This window comes from Lynx rufus, unplaced genomic scaffold (genome assembly GCF_022079265.1).
Source record: "Lynx rufus isolate CCGP_SWC_20201006 ecotype Redwood Valley unplaced genomic scaffold, mLynRuf1.p SCAF_36, whole genome shotgun sequence".
Classification (NCBI taxonomy): domain Eukaryota; kingdom Metazoa; phylum Chordata; class Mammalia; order Carnivora; family Felidae; genus Lynx; species Lynx rufus.
In genome coordinates, this window is record NW_025814852.1 from 1,865,875 (window position 1) to 1,886,999 (window position 21,125).

A 21,125-nucleotide genomic window follows, 5' to 3' on the forward strand; every position below is an offset into this window, starting at 1 on the left:
TGTAATTAAGATGTAATTTCTAAACAAATACAGCAGCATAATTATTCCCAAGTGCGGCTTATCTTCCACCACTTTGGCTCTTGGATTAGAAACCTAAAGAGAGCAATGGAATGGAGGGCCTCGTAAGAAATGGCCAGAGGACACTGCCTCGCACCGGCCGCACTAGTGGCCTGGACGCGGTTCCGCCAGCGGCCGGCCATCTGGGCTTGTGAACCTACCTCCGTAGTCATACTGGCTGGAGTAGTAACCCGCATAGTAATCACTGTGGCTGCTCCATCCGCTTTTGGAGTTGTAGTAACCTTCAGGATAGCCTTGCCTGAAAACACACACGGTGTCGTTACAAGACAGTTTTCCCACTTCCTCCTCAGGATACGACAAGACGTCAGTCAGCACACGTTACCCCCAGAGCGTCAGGCGTGCGGCAAGACGCGTTGCGAAAAAGTCGTAATGAGAAAATCAGTAACGACGATGGGGTAAGATTCCCTGCCACGCAGCCACAATTCACCTCCCCAAGTAACTACTCAAGTGCCACAAACGTAAGAGAACTGACTGCCTTCTGCCTGCTCAGTGCCACATCCCACACGGCGACACTCAAACAGGCTCTCAAGTTTCCGGTCATCAACCCCGAGCGGAAGCAGAGAGCGCTGAGCTGTCAAAACCAACCTAACGCCGACTTTGGCACCCTCGGCGCAGACCGCGTGCCCGGGACGGGTGAGGGTCCGCGCCCAGGCGCAGGGCTGCGGCTGCCTCAGCCCCTCGAGTCTGCTCTTAAACCTGACCGCAAGACGCCTGAATTGTGTCTGACGGAGGCTGGCCTCACAGACCCCGCCACGAGTCTCTTGTCGCCAGAAAAGCAGAACTTGGCGAGGCCACGCGTCAGACCTTCTGGGCAGTGAGGTTCTGAGATGGCCTGTTAGCGGTTTCGTCTCTTACTAACGAGCCTTAGACGATATTTGATTTTTAAAACGTGACTCTTCCCATGCCCCTTCAGGAACGTCTCACTCAGCTGAGCCGGGGGGCTTGGCCGGCACGGGTCCTGGGACAGAGACTGCCGGTGAGCCACACTCGCTCCTCCAGTCCAGCACCCGCTCTCGCGGCTCAGCCGTGGGAACGAGGCCCCTTCCGAGGGCCTTGGAGGACAGCCCTCTAGACCCCACCCATCTGCAGAGCGGGGGGCCGCTGCACACGCCAGCGGTGGGCTCGGAACAGAGATCTGACACGGCGCAGAGCCACGACCACGCCACCTCCTGGCTGCCCTCGCCAACCGGGCCCGTTCGCCCATCAGCAAAGACACAGTCACAAAAACGAAGGACTTGTTCCCACCTCAAGCAGTTCCTACAGGTACGTGATCACACCAGGCACGAGACTGACGCACACAAGCACGGACATGCATCCACAAGCACGGACACAGACACAGACACACGTCCCCAAGTGCAGACACGGACCCACGTCCTCAAGAACACACACGTGCGGACGTGGACACACACCCCCAACCAAAGCAGGGCAGAAAGGCCGGGCTGCTCTCCAGAGCTGTCACATGAGTGGTGACGACATTTAGAGCACAGAAACACTGCCAGACAGGTGACAGAGCCACTGACGTGTGACCTGGCCTCGCTCCTGGCTGGGGCACTTCTCAACAGCACGGAGCCACCTTTGGCCTCTTGGAGTGCACGTTAACTCACAGGTGGCCAAAAGGACAGGATACTGGAACGGAAGATGCACCCTGGCTGCACCCTCCTCCGCCCTCCCTGGTCTCCTAGAGGGTTCTAGAAACACCTACCGGATGCTTTCCCTTATTTCCACTTCGAGCCTTACTTCCCAGGTGCTGCACAGGAGCTGAAACCTTGGGAGCTTTCCCCCACAAAGCCCCCAGAAGTCTGGGCTACGTGCAGGCCAGCAATGGACTGAGAGCGGCCGGCCGAACAGGCAGAGGCTCACAGAGACAGAGCCCTGTCTCCAGACGAGCCAACAAAGACAAAGAGCCAGAGATTGGATCCCGCGATTTTGGAAAGCAGCGCACATGCAAATTCATGGGGGATCAGACTTCCTCTATTGGAGTTCAAGAAGCCGTGTGGCCTTGTAACAAAACCTACACCCGTAACACGTCACTCCTCCACCTGACGACAAGCAGGTGCAGGGGAAGGTGCTGGAACGCAGGCGGTGCGCCCGCCGTACCGTCCCAGCTCTCCCTATGTCTCTGAGCGGGAGGCTGTGACCTGCTTCCATTCCTACTTGGCAGGAAGGCATGATGCCAAGGCTCTTTCAAAATCCCTCATCTGTAATCACAGAGCTGAGACGCGCTCGCTCAGCGGAGGAGGGTAGCGGGCTAGACGTGTGTGGGGCCTTCCAGCACGGATGCAATGCTAGGAAAAGGAGGTGGGCAGGGGTCCTGGCCCCAGCCTGCCTGGCCTACGACTCCACACCACTGTGGTCAGTAGCAGGGAACAGCCTTAGGGCCCTGAACACCCCGTCAGCAAAATGCCTGAGCCGCGTGTGTGCCTCGGTGGTGGTTGGATGATCCCCTGGCCCAGGGAGGACCCCGCAGAGGGTCTGGCCCGACCCAGTGCTGGCTGACAGCACGGCATGGCTGCAAGGGAGGGCTTTGTTCCGTTTCAAAGTGCTCCTGTGCTCTGCCCGTGCTGATTAACCATACGCACAGAAGAAAACAGGTTTGTCTAATGTTTTCAGATCGGGAAGTTACCACCACAGCCAGCAACACGAACGTCAATCACCTGGCAGGTGGCCGGTCCGAGCAGTGACTTGCCCGGGAGCTGGGCCGCTCGGGCTCGGGGCAGCGGTAGCTCTCAGCGTAGGCGGACACCGCGCTGTCGTAGGACCTGTATCTGGGCTCATACAGGCCATAGACGTCCTGCTGGAAGAAGGGTTTGCGCAACGTTAGACATCGGTGAAGAGCCACCCGTCAAGCAACTGGCGCTAGCGACGGCCCTCCAGGAGCACCGGACGTGGGGCTTCCCTCGTGCAGAAGAGAAAACCTACAAATTGAGATCCACAGCCACAGACGGGCAGCAGGATCTTCCTAAAAGGGACTGCCCTGGTCCTGCTCAGGAGATGGCCGCCGTGTCAGCAGGCAGCCCCCGAGGGGCCGTGGAGACTCCAGACGGCTCTGCCGCGGAGGTGCTAGGACTCCCTGGGTTCGTGTCCTTGTTTCACACATCATCTCAGGTATGCAAAATATCCAGGGTTCCATTTGAATGGGTCCCGGAGCTACACGCAGCCTCAAAGAGAGGCTCATACTCTATTCTCATGTGGCTTTCAACCCCTCGCAGGCTCATGACTGGCCACGACGGTCTCTAAGGAGCTGCCACGTGGGGACCTGTAGCAGCCCTCTGGTCTACGAGCCTGACTCTCCGCCATCACCTGGCCGAAGTGGAGAAATCACGTCCAAGAGACTTATTCCTGACACCACCGGAGACTGTGGCCACAAGGTGGGAGGGCGGAAGGAAGCGGGCTCCCACAGGAGTGGTGCTGGGCTCTGGCTGGAGTTTCCCAGATGTACGTGTGGCTGCTGCACAAAGAACCCAAAGCGGGGACACTGCTCCCCTCGTGCTCTGCCAGCCCTTCCTGGGCGCTGGATGGATCTGAAATCAGTTTCCCTGTATGGAAACAGGAGTCCTTGGGGCTCCTTCCAGAATCTCAAACTTGCTAATCTCAGTGGTTAGATGTACAGTATTCATATAATCCCAAAGATGCTCAAAGCCTGCAAAGGAGGCACAAGCCTCCTCCTAGTGGGGGCTACTGCCCGACCCACCCCCACGAGCCCTGTACCCCCGAGCCGCCTCTAAGAGGTCCCCAGGATGGCCACCTGCCCACTGTAGGACCGTGCTTTCCAAACTTCTGGTCTACACTCCTTGGCCCTCTGACACTCTGCCGACCTCGCATGATGCGGGGCTGGGACTAGAGATAATGAGAAGCAAATCGTGATCCAACGTGTGCGTTTGAACCCCACTGTTTCAAAGTACCAGAGAACTGGACAGAACCAGTTGTGTTTCACAACACTCACACGCTTAGGCCACGGTGAACGGCAAGTCTTCTGTGGGGCGGGACACCGCCCCCGCCCCGCTGCTGGGACCGCCATGCGCCCGAGGGACGTTTACGGGATCTCATCCCCCTTGGCCGTTTTGCTTGGATTACGTTCCGAACCTAACTTTTTCCCTTAATGTTTCTACTCTCCTGGAGGGATTTAAAACACCGCGCTGTCCTGTTCCTCTTTGGGTAGATTTTTCACGTCAAAACCACACCGGAGCTTCGAGAGGATATCCCAGTTTCCCAAGGTGCGCAACTCAGAGCTCTGGTCCCGCAGAGAGCCCACCGGAGGGACAGGAAACAGAGGGCTCCTCAGCCACACACGCCGGGGCACGCGTGCTAAAAATTAACCAGGGATTCTGCACCCCGCAACACACAGGTGTGCAGTGTGAACCTGCAAGGGTTCTGGGAGCCGGGCACGCTCCCCAAGCAGTGGTGCAGGAACGGGCACTCTGCACGACAGTGCAGACCACAGGGCCTACAGGCCGCTTCCGGACTGAGCAACAAAAGCCTGCTAAGGAGCACGACTCGGGAGAAAGAGACCACCGGTCCCGGGGTTCAACCGTCCGAGAGCCTGACCGTACCTGGTAATAGAGGGAGGCTGTGCCGGGATCCGGCGGGTATGGCGAGGGGTACTGCGACTGGTAGCCATCGTACAGGGGTCTGTAATAGTAGTAAGCTGCCAAGTCCGAGGGAGGCGGCGGCTGCAGCCACTGCTGGTCCGACCGCGCGGCTGCCTGGCTGGAGCTGGTGGACACGATGGACGCGCTGGAGGACCGAGGCGGCCGAGGCAGCAGCTGCTGACCCGTGTCAGCTGGAGCGGGACTTGCCGGTGGCGGGACCGAGTTTTGGGACTGCCCCTGCACCGGCGGGCTTCCTGGGTTTGAAGGTTCTGAACATGTTGCTCTGGGCCCTTGCTGGGGGGCCGGCGACGGCTCCTGCTGGGCCCTCCCTAGGCCACATGGGTCCTGAGCGTCTTTTGTCACCTGCTGGTAGAAACGGTCTGGGTTATGTGCCCCTGGCCCAGGTTGTCTAGGCTGACCGGTGACGGTTTGCGGACAAGCTGGGCTGTCAGAACGGGACGGGCCATACATCCTCAGAGAATTTTCCAGAGTCCTATTCAGCGTGAAGTCTAGGGCTCCAGAAGTTTCTTCCCGATTACCGGAGGGATCCGCTTTACTACCAGCAGGGACCGAGGTAGCGTTTGCAGGCGGCACCAACATCACGCCTGTGCTTCCAGCAGGGCTACCAACCAGCTCGGGAAGAACGTTCTCTGCATTATGAACCTTTTGGCCTTCTGGAAGCAAGTTCTTTGGAACCGGATGAGGTGGCGGCTGAACCAGCAAATTAGCAGGTTGATTACAAACGGTCTCCGATGTGCCAGGAACTTGTGGAAAGCTACCTTGCGGGAGACTCTTGGGCAGAGGCGAGCGGGTGACAGAGGCGGCTGCGATCCCAGACGCAGGAGCGCTTTCTCCGGAGTCCCCCCCGACAGTCCGGCTGCTTGCTGTCGGTTTATCCCCCACCAAAGCATCTCTCCAGGGCGGACTCTTCTCATTAGGACTCGATAAGGACACAGCAAAATTAATGGGCTGAGCCAAATTATAGCTTTGATCAGGCTGGGCAATCAAGACTGGCTGATTCTGCAAAGACTCAGTGGGCGGTGAGGATAACAGGCTGGCATAGCCCGAGCTCGCCTGCGAGGGAAGGGCCTCCTCTTCTCCCATCTTGGGAGGGTTCTCGAGGTTCTCGGAAGCTCCGACGCCGTCCCTGCTCTGCAGAGGGAGGCCAGGGCCTGGCTGCCGGGGCTGCTGACCGGACACTCCCTCGTCAGGAGGCTGGATCACTTCAGAGGGCTGAGGCCTCACGGGCGCGTGCAGTGCCGGGGCAGCCGGGGCCAGGAGCACGCTGCCCCCGAAATCCGGGAGCTCGTTCTGTGCCCACAAGGTCGTCACTGGGCTCTCGCACTTCACAGCTCCCTGGGCCCTGGCCAAGGGCCTCTTCTCAGCTGCCGGAAGCACGGTTTCCGAGGGCGGCCCCCCAGTGTGCCCAAGCCCGTGCTCGGCCTCTACGGGTACAGTAAAGGGCAGAGAACCGGCCTGGAGTGTGAACAGGGTCTCCATGTTGTCCGGGGGCTGCTCCAAGTTGCCAGGGCAGGTGTCAGGCGGTGCGGCAGCTGGCCGGTGCTGCTTCTGGTGGGGTCCGGCCCCCCTCACCTCGCCCACCACCTTGGCCCGATCAGCCTCAACTGGTTTCACTCCAACTAAGTGGGATTTCACCGGTTCAAAAGAACTATTCGCGCTTGTCTGGAATTTTCCAGTGGGTTTTGGGGGGCTTGGGGTTGAGGGCTGGGACAGGCTGCTGCGGTGATTCTGGCTCACGGTGGTCTCGTTTGTCTCGCCTCCTACAGGAGAAGAATCAATTTGCTTAAAAAAGCTCCCCGAAGACTCATCTTCAGGTTTTCCGACCTCTTGCTGAATGAAAGTGCCCCCCAGGTCTTGAGGCCTGGCCGCACCTGAAAGATTCCTGTGGCTCTTGCTGCTGTAGCTGGACGACACGCTGTCGGATCGCACGGGGTGTGGCACTGAATCCGGGGCCTCGAGATTTGGGCCCCCGCCCCCAGCGTGGCCCCCAACACCGAGCCTGGGGCCGTATCTGAGCGGATCGCCGGGGGCGGAAGGGTCCAAACTTAGGGGCTCACTTGGCAAAACTTCCTGATTCTGAATGAACTCTAAGTCCTCCACGTTCTCGTACTGTGGGCTGCTGGCGTGAGCCCCTGCGCCTGCTGGGCCGCCCCACACAGTGACGGCAGCGCTTGCCGTGGCCGGTCTATCAGGCTGGGCGCCTGCAGACTGAGAGAAATAAGGCTGCGGGTGGCCTCCCTGCTGCGTGGCCTCATTGCTGGAACCTCTGGGAAAGGCGTGGTAAACGCCACCCGCTCCCACACGTGCGGGAGCATGACCAAGTCCCGGGCCGGGGGAGGAGCCATCCAAGTCAGACCGACCAGCGAAGCTTGTGTTTTCAGATGAGAGGTTCTCCTCATTTTCCGTCTCTCCGCCGTGGAAGAACATGGAGAGAGCTCCCGAGTCCACTTCGGGCAGGACCCGGCTGGTCTCGGCCCCTGGGGGGTAGTGCAAATGGCTTTCTGGGCTGTTTCCCTGAGCGAGGGGATTCACAAGAGCGAGGTCTGGCAACTGCTCTTTATTCACTCCTGGATTTGGCCTGAGCTCCTGGCTTGCCCGAGGATTCCCAGCTCTAGAATTTTGCCTGAACGCGTTGTCAGGATCAAAGTTATTTGCTGACTGGTTACCACTCTGCAGGTAGGCCGGCTCATTGCTTCCGTCACCGGCCAAGGGTCCTGGCAAAGACACCAGTGGGTTGAGCTGCTCGTGGCCGGGACCGTGATACGGGCTGGACGGAGCGGGGAAGAGGGAAACGCTGGAGGCGTGGGGCACCGGGTGCTGAACAGGTCCTTCTGGGCGGGGCCAATAATGTTGACCTGAGGGCTGTGGGCCTCCCTGCCCTGGCCCCCACTGCCCTGGCATTTGCTGACGAGGCTGAGGGAAGAAAGGGGACGGCGCCACAGCACTGTCGTGCGGGTTCTGCCGACTCAGGGGTCTCTCGGGCCCAAGCACGTTCGCGTGCGGATGGCCCCCGTGGGGACTGTCGGCACCCGCTCCTGGAATGTGAGGACATGGCAGAGTCTGAACTTCGGGTTCCGAGCTGGGAGCAAGCTCGGCACTCCTGTGCAACTCTGGCTCCGGCGGCGCCGAAGGTGGCAACACGCTGGCAAACAGACCGGCGTCCGCTGTGGCCTGCAACACAGGTCCTTGCGAGGTATCCCCAGCATTTGCGTGAGGCACAGGCAGACCAGGGCGCTGAAGGAACGCTGGCGGGGCCGGGCCCTGCAGAACGGGCGTGCTGCTTTTGGACGAACCGCCCGACGATGTAGTTTGTAGCGCTTGTCTACTGAAAGCAAACGGATCCGTTACCGGCTGCAACGGGCAAGTTATCGGGGTCACCGGTGCGTTACTATTTGCCTGTCTCCTGTAAGATCTGTTGGACCAGAACATGCTCTGAGGAGTCCCGGCCGGAGGTGGCCCGACCACGCCTGATGGGGCTGCCTGAGGCGGCGGCTGCATGACCGATCGGTTGCACAACTAGGTGCTGCTCACAGAAAGCAGGATATAGGTTTTCCTCAACCTGAACCGAAAAAGAAAAAGAAGAAATTAGCATAAAATCCATGTATTCAAACTCCCAGTTGGAATCAGGAGAACGAAGAAAACAGAGAAAGGCTGGAAACAACTTGAGAGTCTGTGTCCTCGGTCCCGAGACACGTCGCTCCTACCCCCGCGCCCACCCAGAACTGCATCCCGGGTGGGGGGCTGCGGCCGGCCGGTGCAGCTGAGCGCACGGACAAGAACGCGGCCGGACGTGGATGCAAACGCCGGCTGTGCCCTGAGCTCACTGACTGACTTCAGACAAGTCACTGCCTTCTCTGGGGTTCAGTTTCACAGCCCCGCTGAGCACCCACACGGCGTGCCTGATGCCTCCGCGATGCCCTCGCCAAGTGGGCAGCGATGAACGAAGCGCAACCTAACTGCCGGTCTGATTTACTACCCGGTACCCGGACACCTTCCCGTAAATTATCACGGGGTCCTCAAAGAGCCAACTCCTGTATCAAGATGGCACATCATACTTTTCGCGCAGGTTAATGTTACATCTTGAAATGAAAATGGAAGTTTAAGATGCGCGCTTCCGTTTTAACGAAAAAGCAGTATAAAGTACAGAGTGATACAAGCTGCAGGCGGAATCTGAAATATACAAACATGCCCTTTATGCCACCGTGCAGAATGCCTCATTTCCCGCGCTGTGCCTGGTTGCCACCGTGAGCGGAACAAGCCGCCTCTGACCACGAGGGCTGTCAAGAAGTGAGTCCGGAACGAAAGCCCCGATGAAACGTGAAGCAGCTTTAAAACTGACCCACTGACTCGATTCAAAAATTTTCAACCAGAGTGCCAACAAACCTCTCACAGAAAACACAATCGTCTCTACAGTGTGTTTTGTTGCCAGAACTAGCGGTGGTTTCCGCTTTTTAAGAAAATACGTTAAATGTAACCTCAAACGGTGAACCGGTACTTTTAAGACACAAACCCAGGTACCGCTCTTTGCTGTCTTTCTCTGGGCACAAGTCCTCCCCCCTAGGGCCACCCTCACAAACAAACAGATGACGTGTAACCGATCACGGAGGAAAGTAAACACCAGAGGGAGAAGTGGGAGGGCGCCAGGGTTTAACCCATGCGTTTCTGCAGGGTGTACGACACTTTTGCTCGTGGCAATCTTTCTCAGAGTCGATAAAAGGAGACATTTGTGAATGTATCTCAAGTAAAGCTACTTACGGTGAAGGTTCCCACCCCTCTCTGGAAACGAGTCCTATGGGTCTATTAGCTCACTACCATTACGGCTCGCCCACGTGTGTCCTAGGCCAACAGGGAAGCCCTTTGGACTGACGAGCACTCTGAAACTCACTTAAATTCGACGGACTGTATTAGGCACAGCACCGGAGGCTTCGTTTGGTTCTAAGCTGTCATTTTAGAACAAAGAATGTGTACAGCTCAGCTTTACAAGGACTGATCGTACAACAAGCCCGGCCTCTTCCTCTTATCTGTGGGACAGAGCGCCCAGCACGTCTTCCGAAACACGACTTCCTCCTTGTAAGGCTCCAGTAGAGGACCTCAACCGCTCTAAGCAGCTGTAAAAAAGAAACACCAAACGGCAGAGGCCCAGAGCATCACACCGCAGAGGCGTGGCTGTGAGGGCAGGGCCGGGAGTCCAACTGACCGGCCCCAAGCACACCACTTCTCTCCCTGCGACCCAGACTCTCTGTCTGTAAAGCGAGAGAATCTAAGGTTCCTTCTCAGCTGCATCTCACAAAATCCTACTCACAGTGGGTTCTGGGATGCCCTGACCCCTGCTGCTGTTCAATACAGAAATGTCATCAACACGCGGACAGCGTAGATACTTAAACGTTCTCCTTCAAGAAACTTCCCCGACTCCTGAACTAAGAACCGTTTTATAGCAAACGCTACCCCTTTCCTACAAAACGGAATCTCCCCCACCCCCCACCCACAACTGACAGCTTTTCAACAATAAGGCAGCTGCGTGTGAAACGATCCTGAACATGAACATGATCCTCTTGGACCTTCTCTACTCACCAGCAGCAACGCCGCCTATCACTTCTCTGCTGGCCCCAGGGAACTTACCTCCAGCCAGTAAGTCATTCGGTACCAAGTCATCTACCTTTAAAAAGACACTGGCTGCTTTTCTTAAAAGCGCATCACTCACAAACCTAGCCCTTCGTCAGACCTCCCTGTGTCTACGAGAAATACTTAAGCACAACCACCTCCGACCTTCGATCCAATTCCTGGCTAAGGCACTGAGATGCTCAGAGCACCTTCGGAGCGGCCGCCGCAAACTGAGGCTGCGCCAACAGGAGCGCCAGAGAGCCCCGGAGACGCTGCCCTTTGCCCACAATGTCCCTCTTGGAGGCTGTGAGTGTCACGTCCCTGTCAGACTGTGGGGCGCTTGACACAGAGACACCGCAAGCTCCAACTTTTCCAAGTACGGCCCCAAACACGTTTAGACGGTAACCAACACGAAGGGGGAGTGGAAACACTGCTAAAAATGGCAAAGATCCCAAAGGACGCACTGACGTTCAGGGAAGAATCACTACAATGCACACGCTACCCCAAAGAAAACGGTCAGTACGGCTTTGAGACTCCCTGCTACTTAGGCCGAACGAATCACAGGAACAAGAAAGCATTCTCCTGCCTCTGGCCTCCCCTTTGACCTCTGTTAAGATACCAGCCACCGGAACCCTACGAAGAGGCACGGGGCGGGGGGCTGGGGGGGACCTGCAGGGAGACCGGTTGTGCTGAAACTTGCCAAAGTATGGCTCTGGAGCAACTGTGTGTGACTCAGTTTGCTTCCTGCCCTCCTCGCTGCCCTCCCCGGTTAACGTCGTCTGTATTTAAAACACAGCCTTAAGCAGCTCGTGCCCCACCTGCAGCCACTCAGAAGTTCTTAGGTGAACCTGCAAATACCGATTTTAAATGGCCGTGACGCCACCAGACGCTCTGCACGATACTTTCGCCCCCAAACCGGTACTAACTTCATCACACGTTCCTGGAACCCTTCACACGAAACCCAAGTGCCCGACCTCCGCTGCAGCGTCTCGGTCACTTTGCCACGAAATGCAAACCTGTCTCATCACCGGCATGGCTCGGGAAAAATCTCCCAGCCGCTGAGGACAAAACAACTTAAGAACGTTCGAAGCAAAGGACACGCAAAACTGTTAGAAGAAATTTCCTCAATGTCCGTACTCCTTGAAAGTCGCAGGTCTGGTCTATCTTCACCATTCCAACACAACCCTCCCTCCGTCGAGGCCACCAGGGCGAAGACAAGTGTCAACACAGCGGAGCCGGACAGGCACTTGCCACAGAGCCGGCCATACCTGCGGGGTCCACGTCAGTCTGACGAGGCGGCCGACAAAGGTGCAGAAGGCGGCAGGAGGGTCGCTCGCTCGGCCGCCCCTGACCCGCCCCGGCCCCGCAGGTCCCCCTGCTCGCCCCCGGGGCCCCTGCCCGACCCCTGGCGGCACCCGGAGACGCGAAGTCCGCTCAGGGCTGGGCCCGGCCCGGCCACTTCCCTCCGCCCGACCCCGGCCCTCACCGGCGCGCCACAGGGCGGCCGAGGCCCACCCCGGCTCGTGCCCCGCCCCTCCGCGACCCCTGGGCCAACCCCTCAAGAGCCGCCGGCGGAAGCCGGCCGGGCTGCGGCGACAAGCGAAGACACGAAAGCCGCAGCAGCCATCTTGGCACATCCGGCTCCGGCCGCCGCGCCGCCGACGTGTCCGACCGCGACGTCAGTGCGCGCCGCGCCTGCCGACCACGCCCATCAGCCCCGCCCACCGCAGCTGCTCCCGTGACGCGGCGCCCGGCACGTTAGCCCGGCCTCCCTCCGGCGTTTGGTCCTTCGCCGGCCATCTATTCGCCCGTCCCGTTGGCTCGCCCCTCGCCTGCGACCAATCTCTCACCGTTCATCCCTTCGTCCCGCCCCTCCCTGCCCCGCCCCTCGCGTCCCCGTCATTCACGGCCCATCCCTTCGTCCCGCCCCCTCGGCCTCGCACCTTAGCCCCGCCCCCTGCGACCCGCCCTTCGCCCACCTGCTGGGCCGGGTGCGCGGGGCACTGCTCAGAGACGTCACCCCGATTATGGCAGCTCTTTCTCCCAGTCTTTTCTCGTCTTAGGGTGTGAGAAGAGTAAGGGTTCTTCAGTCATACCCAAGTGAAGGACCAGTCCTGAACGACCGAGGCCAGCAGGAACACCCACCGAGAACGGCTACTCGGCAGCGCCGAGAACCCGAGCGGCGCCCTGGCGCAGGCGCGACCCTCCCATTTGGCCGTTGGACTTGCTCCAAGGCGAGACGGGCGGAAGACGGCTGCGCATGCGCCGGCCTCCGCGGCGGGCTACGCGTGCGCACCTCGCGGCGGCTCGCCGGTTGCCTGGTTACGGCCACTCGCGGCTCGGGGTTCCAGTTCTGCCCGCGAAGTTCGTTTCCGTCCGCGTCCGGCGCTCGGAAAGCTGTGCCTGTCTGCCCCGCGCGGAGCCCCGGGAGGGTCCTCGGGCGCCCTTCGAGGCCCCCTGCCTGCTCGGCCCCCTGCTTGCTCGGCCCCCGGCTGCAGCCACGCCGCCCCGCGGCTCGCGCCGTCCGCTCCTGCTCCTCTTCCTGCCCCGCCCTGCCCCCATGGAGGCCTGGGTCCCTCGGCGCCCGGTCTGGTCCCCGGCACCGCGTGGACGGAGACCAGGACTCCGTTCTGTGTTCCGCAGCCGTTGAGCGGGCGTTTGCGTTGGAGCGCCTCCCCCAGGCAGCGAGTGTCGGGCCGGCCTGCCCTGCTAGCCCCCTGCTCCGCCCCGAGGATGGCACCATCAGAGCCCTCCCACGGTGGATCTTAGGGACGAGGGGGTGCTGCCATTTGTATCCTCATTTTCCCAGTGAGAATAGAGAGGTTCGGTAGGCGAGGAAGCAGCCAGCCAGACCCCGGCCCGCTCACCCGCACACCTGCCTGGCAGGGAGAGGGAAATTAGCAGCCTGCCCCCGCTCACCCCAGCTTCTTCCAGAGGGCAGGACGGGTGGCCGGTGTGCCCACACGCTTGCATCCGCCGGTGGTCGAGCTCCCAGCGGCTGCTGCCGCCGGTGCAGCAGCGGCTGAGGCCTGGCCGGGGTGGGAGGACTCCCTGGTCACCCGTGGGACTCAGAAGCCTGGGAAGAAGGAAGGAGCGCGGTTCAGCTCTTTGTTTGCTGTGACGTTGGCAGGGAGCAGCCACGCTGTCAGGGCCCCAGCGGGTGCGGGGAGAGTTTCAGTCCCTCTGACGTGGCCACTCTGCTGAGCTAATGTTTGCCTTGCAGAATTGGAGATCCTGACCTATGTCAACACAGAATAGGTGCTGGGACTCCCTGGATCCACCCCACTGCCCCTGACCCACTCCCTGCAGTCACTTTGTCCCGACAAACCACGCCACAGAGACATGGCACTGTCACCGCCCCCCCCCCCACCATGGGCACGCAGAGGCAAAGGTGCTGGGGTCCGTCCCCTCCCCCTCCCCCTCCCGCTAAGCCTCTTGAGCGGAGGCCTTCCGGTTCTTGCCCATGTGGGGCCCGGTGTGGAGGAGAGGGCTCTGGGCCCACCATCGGTCGTGGAGGCTGGGGCTCTGAGTCACGGGCCCTCGGCCTCAAGGCCCAGCCTGCTACCTGATGCCGTGTGCCTTCTGTCCGCTTCCTTGACCTCCCTGACCATCACGTCGTCGGCAACCTGGAGTCCAGGCGGGGGAGCACCTGACAACTTGGGGGCCAAAAGGAGATGCCGTTGATGCTTACACCAGAGCAACAGGCACGAACCGCACTGTCCTGGGTGTAGGGTGAGTCTGGCTGCAGAACGGGCAGGGGCCCGAGCCGCGGGGGGGCGCACTGCCATGGCGGCTGTTGCTGTTTCTGAGGAAGCGTCCCTCCCTTTGCCTGCAGTGTCACTCATTCACTCCTTCCTCCTTATCCCCCCAGGCTCCCGGAGGCTGGATACACATGCCGCCACCCCCCTGAAGCCCCCCATGGGGGCTGGCGTCAGCTGCTCTTTCCGGAGGGCAAGGTTGTTAGTTCCTCATCATGACCGGAGCTGTAGTCACGCGACCCCGAGCACACAGGACACAGGGCTGCAGGCTTGCCAGGACGATGGGCAGAGCCTATGCCAGGGAACCCGGCTGTCCTTTCCATCATTGCAGCACCCTGTCACACTGCGTTTTCAGGATCACGAGAGTCAGCCCCTCCCAGGAGCCTGCGTTGTCCAGGGAGGACTGGCACCGAGCGCCCGGAGGGGGCTGAGCTGAGCTGAGCTGGGACCTAAGTGCCTATGAGAGGCCAGATGCCAACAAGGTAAAATAGCCCATTGGCAGCTCTTCAGCGCGTGTTGAAACGATAATATTTTGGACGTAGTGAGTTAAGTGTACTGTTAAGACGTATTCAGTCTGTTTCCCTCTTTAACACAGCTAGTAGGGACTTTAAAATTGCGTCTGTACCTGGCATATTTCCACTGGACGGCACTGGTCTAGACAGGGAGCACATTGTGAGAGGGGATCAGGGGCTCCCCCCCGCCCCCCGCTGCCCATGCATGCCCACCCTGGAGCTGGAGCTTCCTAGATTGTGGAGCCGACACCCAGCCGCTTAGGCGATTGTGGAAGGAGCCCTTGGTGGAGGGTAGCCGCGGTGTCCCCATAGACAGAGGCCGGTGGTCCGGGGCCGTAAGCCTCTGCCCCTCCCTCCTCCAGGGCATAAAGTAGCCGTGGAAGGTGTGGTTTGTAAGTGGACGTTTGTGAGACGGTCCTGCTCCACACCAGGTGCTCGGCTCAGCCCCCGACTCTAGTCCTCGGTCCTGGGCACCGAGGCTGGGGGCTTGGCAGGGGGCCTGCTCGACTCTGCCTGGGGATAGGAAGGGCTGCCTCCGTGAGACAGGTCTGGCTGAATGGTCCAGGCCCAAAGCACGTGGGGGCCTCGAAGTGGAAAGAGCTGGCGGCCACGCAGCTGAGGAGGTCTGCGTGGAGAGGACGGGGGCATCAGTTCCCTCGGGAGACAGCAGATCTGGGGGCGGAGATAGCTGGTGTTTGAGCGTGTTCTGTGGCACCTGTCAGCGTGCGTGCAAGTCGGCTGGCGGGCTGTGGCCAGGCCTGGTACGAGGAGAGGGAGGCAGCTCCGGGAGGGTGCGGCTGGGGTACAAAGCCAGACCCGTTAGATCCTCCCAGACTCCCGGGAGGCCTTGCAAGAGAAGATCCACATCCAGGCTGAGCTTGATGAATGTCCCCGCCATCGGCGTCGTCATCAGCACGAGCGTGGCACCGTCTCATCCCTCGTCTCCAGCGTCTGCGGAGGACGTGCCCGGCACCCGGCAGGCCTCAGGGGTCTTTTGTTCCCTTTACCGCTGAGCCAAGTACTAAACATAGAAGGTGACGCTGTAAGCGACAGGAGGGTCGTAGAAAGCACCAGAAGGGCACGGATTCCACACCAGTCGGGCCACAGAGAATCCGAGCCGCGGGACTAAGTGAGTAGTATTCTGTTAGCTGCAGCAGGGCCCTGGAAAAACCCGAGAGACCTCTCTCACAAAACCACGCACTCGTTGGCTGAGCCCCTACCGCGTGCCCCGCACTGCGAGGAGCTGGGAGTGTGGCCGCGGACCAGCGGGCCAGGCCTCCGCTCTTAGGGGGCACAGACTCTGGACAGCTGCAAATGTGCCCCCGGGGCTGGGGGGCACCGTGAGGGCACCTGACAAGGCCTGGTCCCACCTGCTGCTGACACGCTAGAGCTAGGGATGGAGGAGAAGAGCACTTGTGGCTGCGGCAAACAGAAGCTTCTGTAGCGGCAAGGGGCAGAAACCTGGGAGGCGGGAGATGGGGGGGGCTGCCGGCTGCGCATTGCCGGGGGCCCTTCGGGCCCTGCACGTGATCTCTGGAAGCACGGAAGCTCTCAGGGACTCCCCAGCAAGAATGCCATCGTCCACTCAGCTTCCCCTGCCCTGGCTCTGGCAAGGTGCTAACGAGAGTCAGGAGCCCAGGAGACAGCCTTGGGCCCCCGGGGGAGCAGTGAGGCTGCTGGTGGGGAGGGCTGGCCGTCGGGTGACCCCCAAGGGCGGGACCCGGTTCTCTCGCTGCCAGCTGCGTCAGACAAAGGATCAAATAAGACAGGAAGGCGAGAGTCCTGAGCATTGGTGGCGATTCCAGGGATGGACTTGGAGGCCTGGGGGAAGACAGAAGGGTGGAGCGCGGAAGAGGCCCGAAATGCCCAGTGCCGAGTGCAGGCTGGCTGCGGCCGGTCCTGAGCAGCCGCGTTCCTGCCCGAGAAGTGATGCGGCTGAGCGACGTGGGCTCTGTGGGCCCTCCCGGGCCACAAATGGTTAGGAGAACGTGGACCAGGAGAATCACGCGGCCCTGGCTCAGAGAGGTGACACCTGGGGAGATCACCCGCCTCTTTGGACCTCAGCTTTCTCATCTGTAAAATGGGATAGCGCAGTGGCGGGATGACTGGGCGGCACGTGCGTCGCAGACATCACTGGTGGAAATCCCCATGGGGGCCACCTGCTTGCCACGGCGGGCACTGGCAGGATGCCGCCAGCAGGGGGAGGCAGAGAGCCGCCTTCCAGTCCTAGGGATTCCGGGTGCTGGCATCTGGGACACGCCGGGCTCCTGTAGCATCCGGCCTGGGTGCCGCAGGATGAAAGGTTTGGCTCCGCACATCGCCCCTAGACTGCGGCCCTCTCCAGGGGCTTCTTCATCTCTGACTCCCCCTGCCCCACCCACCCCTCCAGGACTGGGGTTGGTCTCCCGAACACAGCAGGTGTTCCGTAAATCCTCCGCGAGTCGAATTTAATGGGACAACAGAAAACGTGTATTTTTCGAGCTCTGCGCTCAGTGATCTAATCCGCAGCTACGGGGGCCAGAAAGCGTTGTTTTCCGTCAAGAACGCCCGTATTCCACACCATCCTGGCCCCACGAGGGGCGCTGGTACCTGGTGAGGGCCTCGGCCAGGTGTGCACCGCCCGCTTTCCGTTGTCCAGACAAGGAAATAAGGTAGAGAATAAGTAACTTAAGGTTACACGCTTTCCTAGGGCTCAGTTTTTTTTTTTTAATTTTCTTTTTTTTTTTTTTAACATTTATTTTGAGACAGAGACAGAGCATGAACGGGGGAGGGGCAGAGAGAGGGAGACACAGAATCCAAAACAGGCTCCGGCTCCGAGCCGTCAGCACAGAGCCCGACGCGGGGCTCGAACTCACGGACCGCGAGATCGTGACCCGAGCCGAAGTCGGACGCTTAACCGACCGAGCCACCCAGGCGCCCCAGGGCTCAGTTTTTAAAAGGGAGAAACGCGAGACCAGGACGGTCACGGCCCTCAGTGTCGGAGACCCACGGGGCTTCTGCTGGTGCGTCACGGGCTCTGGTGCAGGAACGAGCCCGAGTCCAGTACCGTGTGGACGTGGCAAATCCAACCCGAGACGCTTCACGCTCAGCCCCTGTCGCATTCGCCCTGCAGACCTCCGGGCGGGGCTGCTGCCCGGTTTGGGGGAGACCAGCTTCAGAGTTTGTCGCCACAGCGGCCATGCCGTCCCTGCGTCCTGACTACCCGCGGCCTCTGGGGTCGGCTCTGAGCAGCTCCCACTTTTCCCCTGGGGACCCTGAGGCTCAGAGGAGCCAAGTCACCCGCCTCGGGTAAACAGCAGCTGCGAGGAAGGTGAAAACAAGATGACACGAACCGGGGCGGGGGGCACAGCCAGGTGTGTGAGGTGCCGGGGGAGCAGCATTTCCAGCCTGAGCTCGAAGGGCGCTGTGCCCTCGGCCCTCAGGGTGTGTCCGTCTGGGAGCCACCGCGCACGCTTGCCCTCATCGAGGCCCACGGTACACACAAGCATCCAGAGTCCAAACGAGCCGTGACCCGGGGCTCCCCAAACGCATCGACCCCCACCGAGTGCTTGGGGACGCAGCGCTTCCGGTCTCCGTTTGCCCGGGCACCCAGCCGGACGGCATTGCTCGGGCTCCTGCTTGGAGCACTTTGTCATCGTGCCAGGGCCCCCGGCTGCGGGACAGTCCCCTCCAGGAGCGGCCGCAGGAAGCTCTCCAGCGCCTGTCTGGGGGCGCTGTCCCCTCCGACAGGGCTCCTGGGTGTGGATTCTGGATGGGACCGGCCCACGGAAGACTGGGCCGCAGTGAGACCAGGGCGGCACCAGCCGGAAGATCGGCTCCCCCACCGAGCCCAGTCTCTGGCGGCCGCCGCGCTCCGGAAGCGTGGCTCAGTGGCCCAGTGAGTGGCTGGGGGTCGCCCTACCCTGCCAGTCTCATCTGTGGGCGCCGCTGCGGTCCTCTCTTTGCTCTGGCCAGAGGGGTGCGGAGCCACATTTGGGGCTCGCCCCGGAACAGTGTGAAGCAAGACCCCACGCCAGTGATGTGCCTCGGGTTTCCCGGGTGCCCGCATGGTCTAAATCTGTGCCTTCCAGTGTGGCAGGCTGCAGCCACGTGCAGCAGCTGAACACGTGGCCGGTCCACACTGGGGAGCACTGATAGCCCGAAACACACACTGGATTTCAGAGACCTAGTTCGAGAGAGGGAGAGAGAGAGAGAGGAAAATAATGTAAAATACACAAGTTGAGATGACAATTGGTTGGACGTATTGGATTATTATGATGTGTGAGTAAACTTCTTTTGTTTATTTTCACTTTAACGTGGCTGCGAAAATATTTGAATTGCATGTGGAAGGTGCAACTCTGAATCATCCTTGAGACCCTGGAAAAGTGCTCCCTGTCCCCGCTCTCAAACAGGCAGTCGTGAAGGAGAACCATCCTTGAGGAAGCGTCAGGAGGGCAGGTAGGGCAGCCCCCGTGGCGGGTTCGTGTGTTTGGGATGCTGAAAAGCGCAAGCCTCGGATCCCTGGGGAGTGACACCCTGAGGAGGCACAGGGACCCAGGGCAGACGCCCCCGCCAGCTGATGGCTACTGCTGGCGTTTGTGGCCCCCGGGACACACATTCGGGCCCTGAGAGGTAGGACCTGGGACCCTGTATTGCCTGGTAGGGCTGCCGTAGCAGAGCCCCGCAGACTGAGTGGCTTCGCAGAAACGAACTCCCCCGTGGTTCTAGAGGCTGGATGTCTGAGATCCAGGTGCGGGCCGGGCTGGTCCTCCTGAGGTTCTCCCTCCTGGGCTCGCAGCCGGCCTTCTCCTCCTGTGTCCTCACCTGCTGGTCCCCATGTGCGTGTCTGTGCCCTGAGCTCATAAGGTCACCCGTCAGATCGGATTGGAGTGCACCCTAACAAGCTCGTTTTACCTTAATTACCTCTGTGAGGACCGTGTCTCTAAATACAGCCACGTCCCGAGGTCCCGGGAGCTGCGGTTTCAACATATAAATTGTGGGGGGTGGAGACACGCTACTGAGCCATAACAGATCTAAGTCAGGGCCTGTGCCCTCCCTGGGGGGGGCCTGTGGTGTCCGGGTGGGGGTCCTTCTGACGGTAGGGACTGGCGGATCGGGCCGGCTCAGGTTGTACGGCCAGGAATGAGGACCACGGGGTGGAGGGAGGGCCCGTTGGCGGTGGGGGCTCTGGAACCAGGAGGGCGGGAGCGGGTTGAGCCCCAGGGAGAAAATGGGTGGGAATCTCAGCCAGCGCTTTGGGGTCGGGGGGGTGGGGACGAGTCCCTGAGGAGGGGGACGCAGGGCGGGCGGGGGACAGGACCGAGCAGCCTGTGGTGGGGGACGAGCCTCCCCCAGGACCTTGTCTGCTGTCCCACGCCCAGCGTGAGCTCCAGCAGGGTGAGGCTCGAGGGGGCACCACCGTGCTCCTCTGCGGGCCTCCTTCACGCTGCCAGGAGCTCCAGGGTCTTTGAGGAGCAGAGAGATCCCCCCAGAGACCAGCGGGACCCCCTGAGGCCCTTCCTGCCACGCCAGTGGGTCCCACAACCTGAACAAACTTCTTCGAAGTTCAAAGGCGGCTAGGCCTTCCTTTCTGCTAAACAAGCAACTGAGGTACAACGGAAAAGGAAATGTTGTTGGAGCGAACAGCTCAGTGACATTTAGCTGTGCGCCCAGCACCCCTGTCTGCTCCCACCTCTCCTGCCCCAGTGACGGTCCCTGCCCTCCCGCCCCGGCCCTGGGGCCACGCTGTGCCCTCCCACCGTCTCAGGGCTCACCTGCTCTGACCACTGCCCACAGATGGAGGCCCACACCGTGTGGCCTGCGTGTCGGGCTTCTTTTACTCAGCGTCATGGTTTTGAGGTTTGGCCACGCTGTGGGGCGTCTCAGGGCTTCACGGGGTTTTGGGGCTACATCATATCCCACTGGATGGAATGAGTCTGGGTCCTCGAGAGAAACGGAACCAATGGGGTGCATACATGTATAAAGAGGTTTGTGGTGGGGAGCTGGCTCACAAGATTATCCCCAGATCTGTGGTCAGCAAGCTGGAGCCCGGGAGGGTCTATGCTAGAGTTCCAGCCCGAGTCTGAAGGCCTGAGAACCAGGAGAGGGGCCGGTTACCCTCTAGTCTGAGAGTCAGCAGGCTTGAGACCCAAGGAGAAGGGATGTCTCAGTCCAAGTGCAAAGGCAAGAAAAGACCCATGTTCCCCGTCAAGTGTGAAGCTGGAGGCCTTCCCTCTCACTGAAACTTTTTGTTCCATTCGGGCTGTCAACTGATTGGACGAGGCCCACCCACACTGGGGACGGCTCTGCTTTATTCCATCCACTGATTCGAATGTTAATCTTGTCCAGAAACCCTCCCGCGTTTGGCCAAATGGCCCAGCCAAGGTGCCACGTGACATGAACCATCACAGTGTCATCGATATTTTGTTCATGCGCGCATCGGCTGACCGGCGTTCGGGCTGCTCCCGCCTCTCGGCAGCTGTGAACAGTGCTGCTGGGAACATGTGCATGTCTGGACTTGTTTGGCCAACTTTAATTTCTTTCGCGTGTACGCCTAGGAGCGGCACCTCCGGGTGCTGGGAGTTCTT

The 21,125-nt window shown here is 60.4% G+C and overlaps 1 protein-coding gene and 1 long non-coding RNA gene across 7 annotated transcripts in view; one reads left to right on the forward strand and one right to left on the reverse strand.

The window, feature by feature from the left end:
* SEC16A (SEC16 homolog A, endoplasmic reticulum export factor) overlaps positions 1 to 11,941 on the reverse strand; it is a 32,902-nt gene extending 20,961 nt beyond the window's left edge. For 2 of the 6 annotated variants that reach the window (XR_006964770.1, XM_047093880.1), the window contains exons 1-3: positions 4,629 to 10,132; positions 2,733 to 2,872; positions 219 to 316 (exon numbers count right to left, since the gene is read on the reverse strand). Coding sequence is in view for 5 of the 6 variants with exons in the window: in XM_047093880.1 (XP_046949836.1) it covers positions 219 to 316; positions 2,733 to 2,872; positions 4,629 to 8,186 (3,796 nt within the window). In the remaining variant the exon portion in view is untranslated. Of the gene's footprint in view, positions 1 to 218; positions 317 to 2,732; positions 2,873 to 4,628; positions 10,133 to 11,844 lie in introns of those variants that run through there. The other 4 variants (XM_047093878.1, XM_047093877.1, XM_047093879.1 and 1 more) reach the window with 4 other exon arrangements.
* A 901-nt stretch (positions 11,942 to 12,842) lies between these two features.
* LOC124522434 (uncharacterized) lies at positions 12,843 to 19,679 on the forward strand. Its single transcript, XR_006964771.1, has 3 exons — positions 12,843 to 14,021; positions 14,161 to 14,529; positions 18,889 to 19,679. It is a non-coding gene; the product is annotated as an uncharacterized LOC124522434 (long non-coding RNA).
* The last annotated feature ends 1,446 nt before the right edge of the window (positions 19,680 to 21,125 follow it).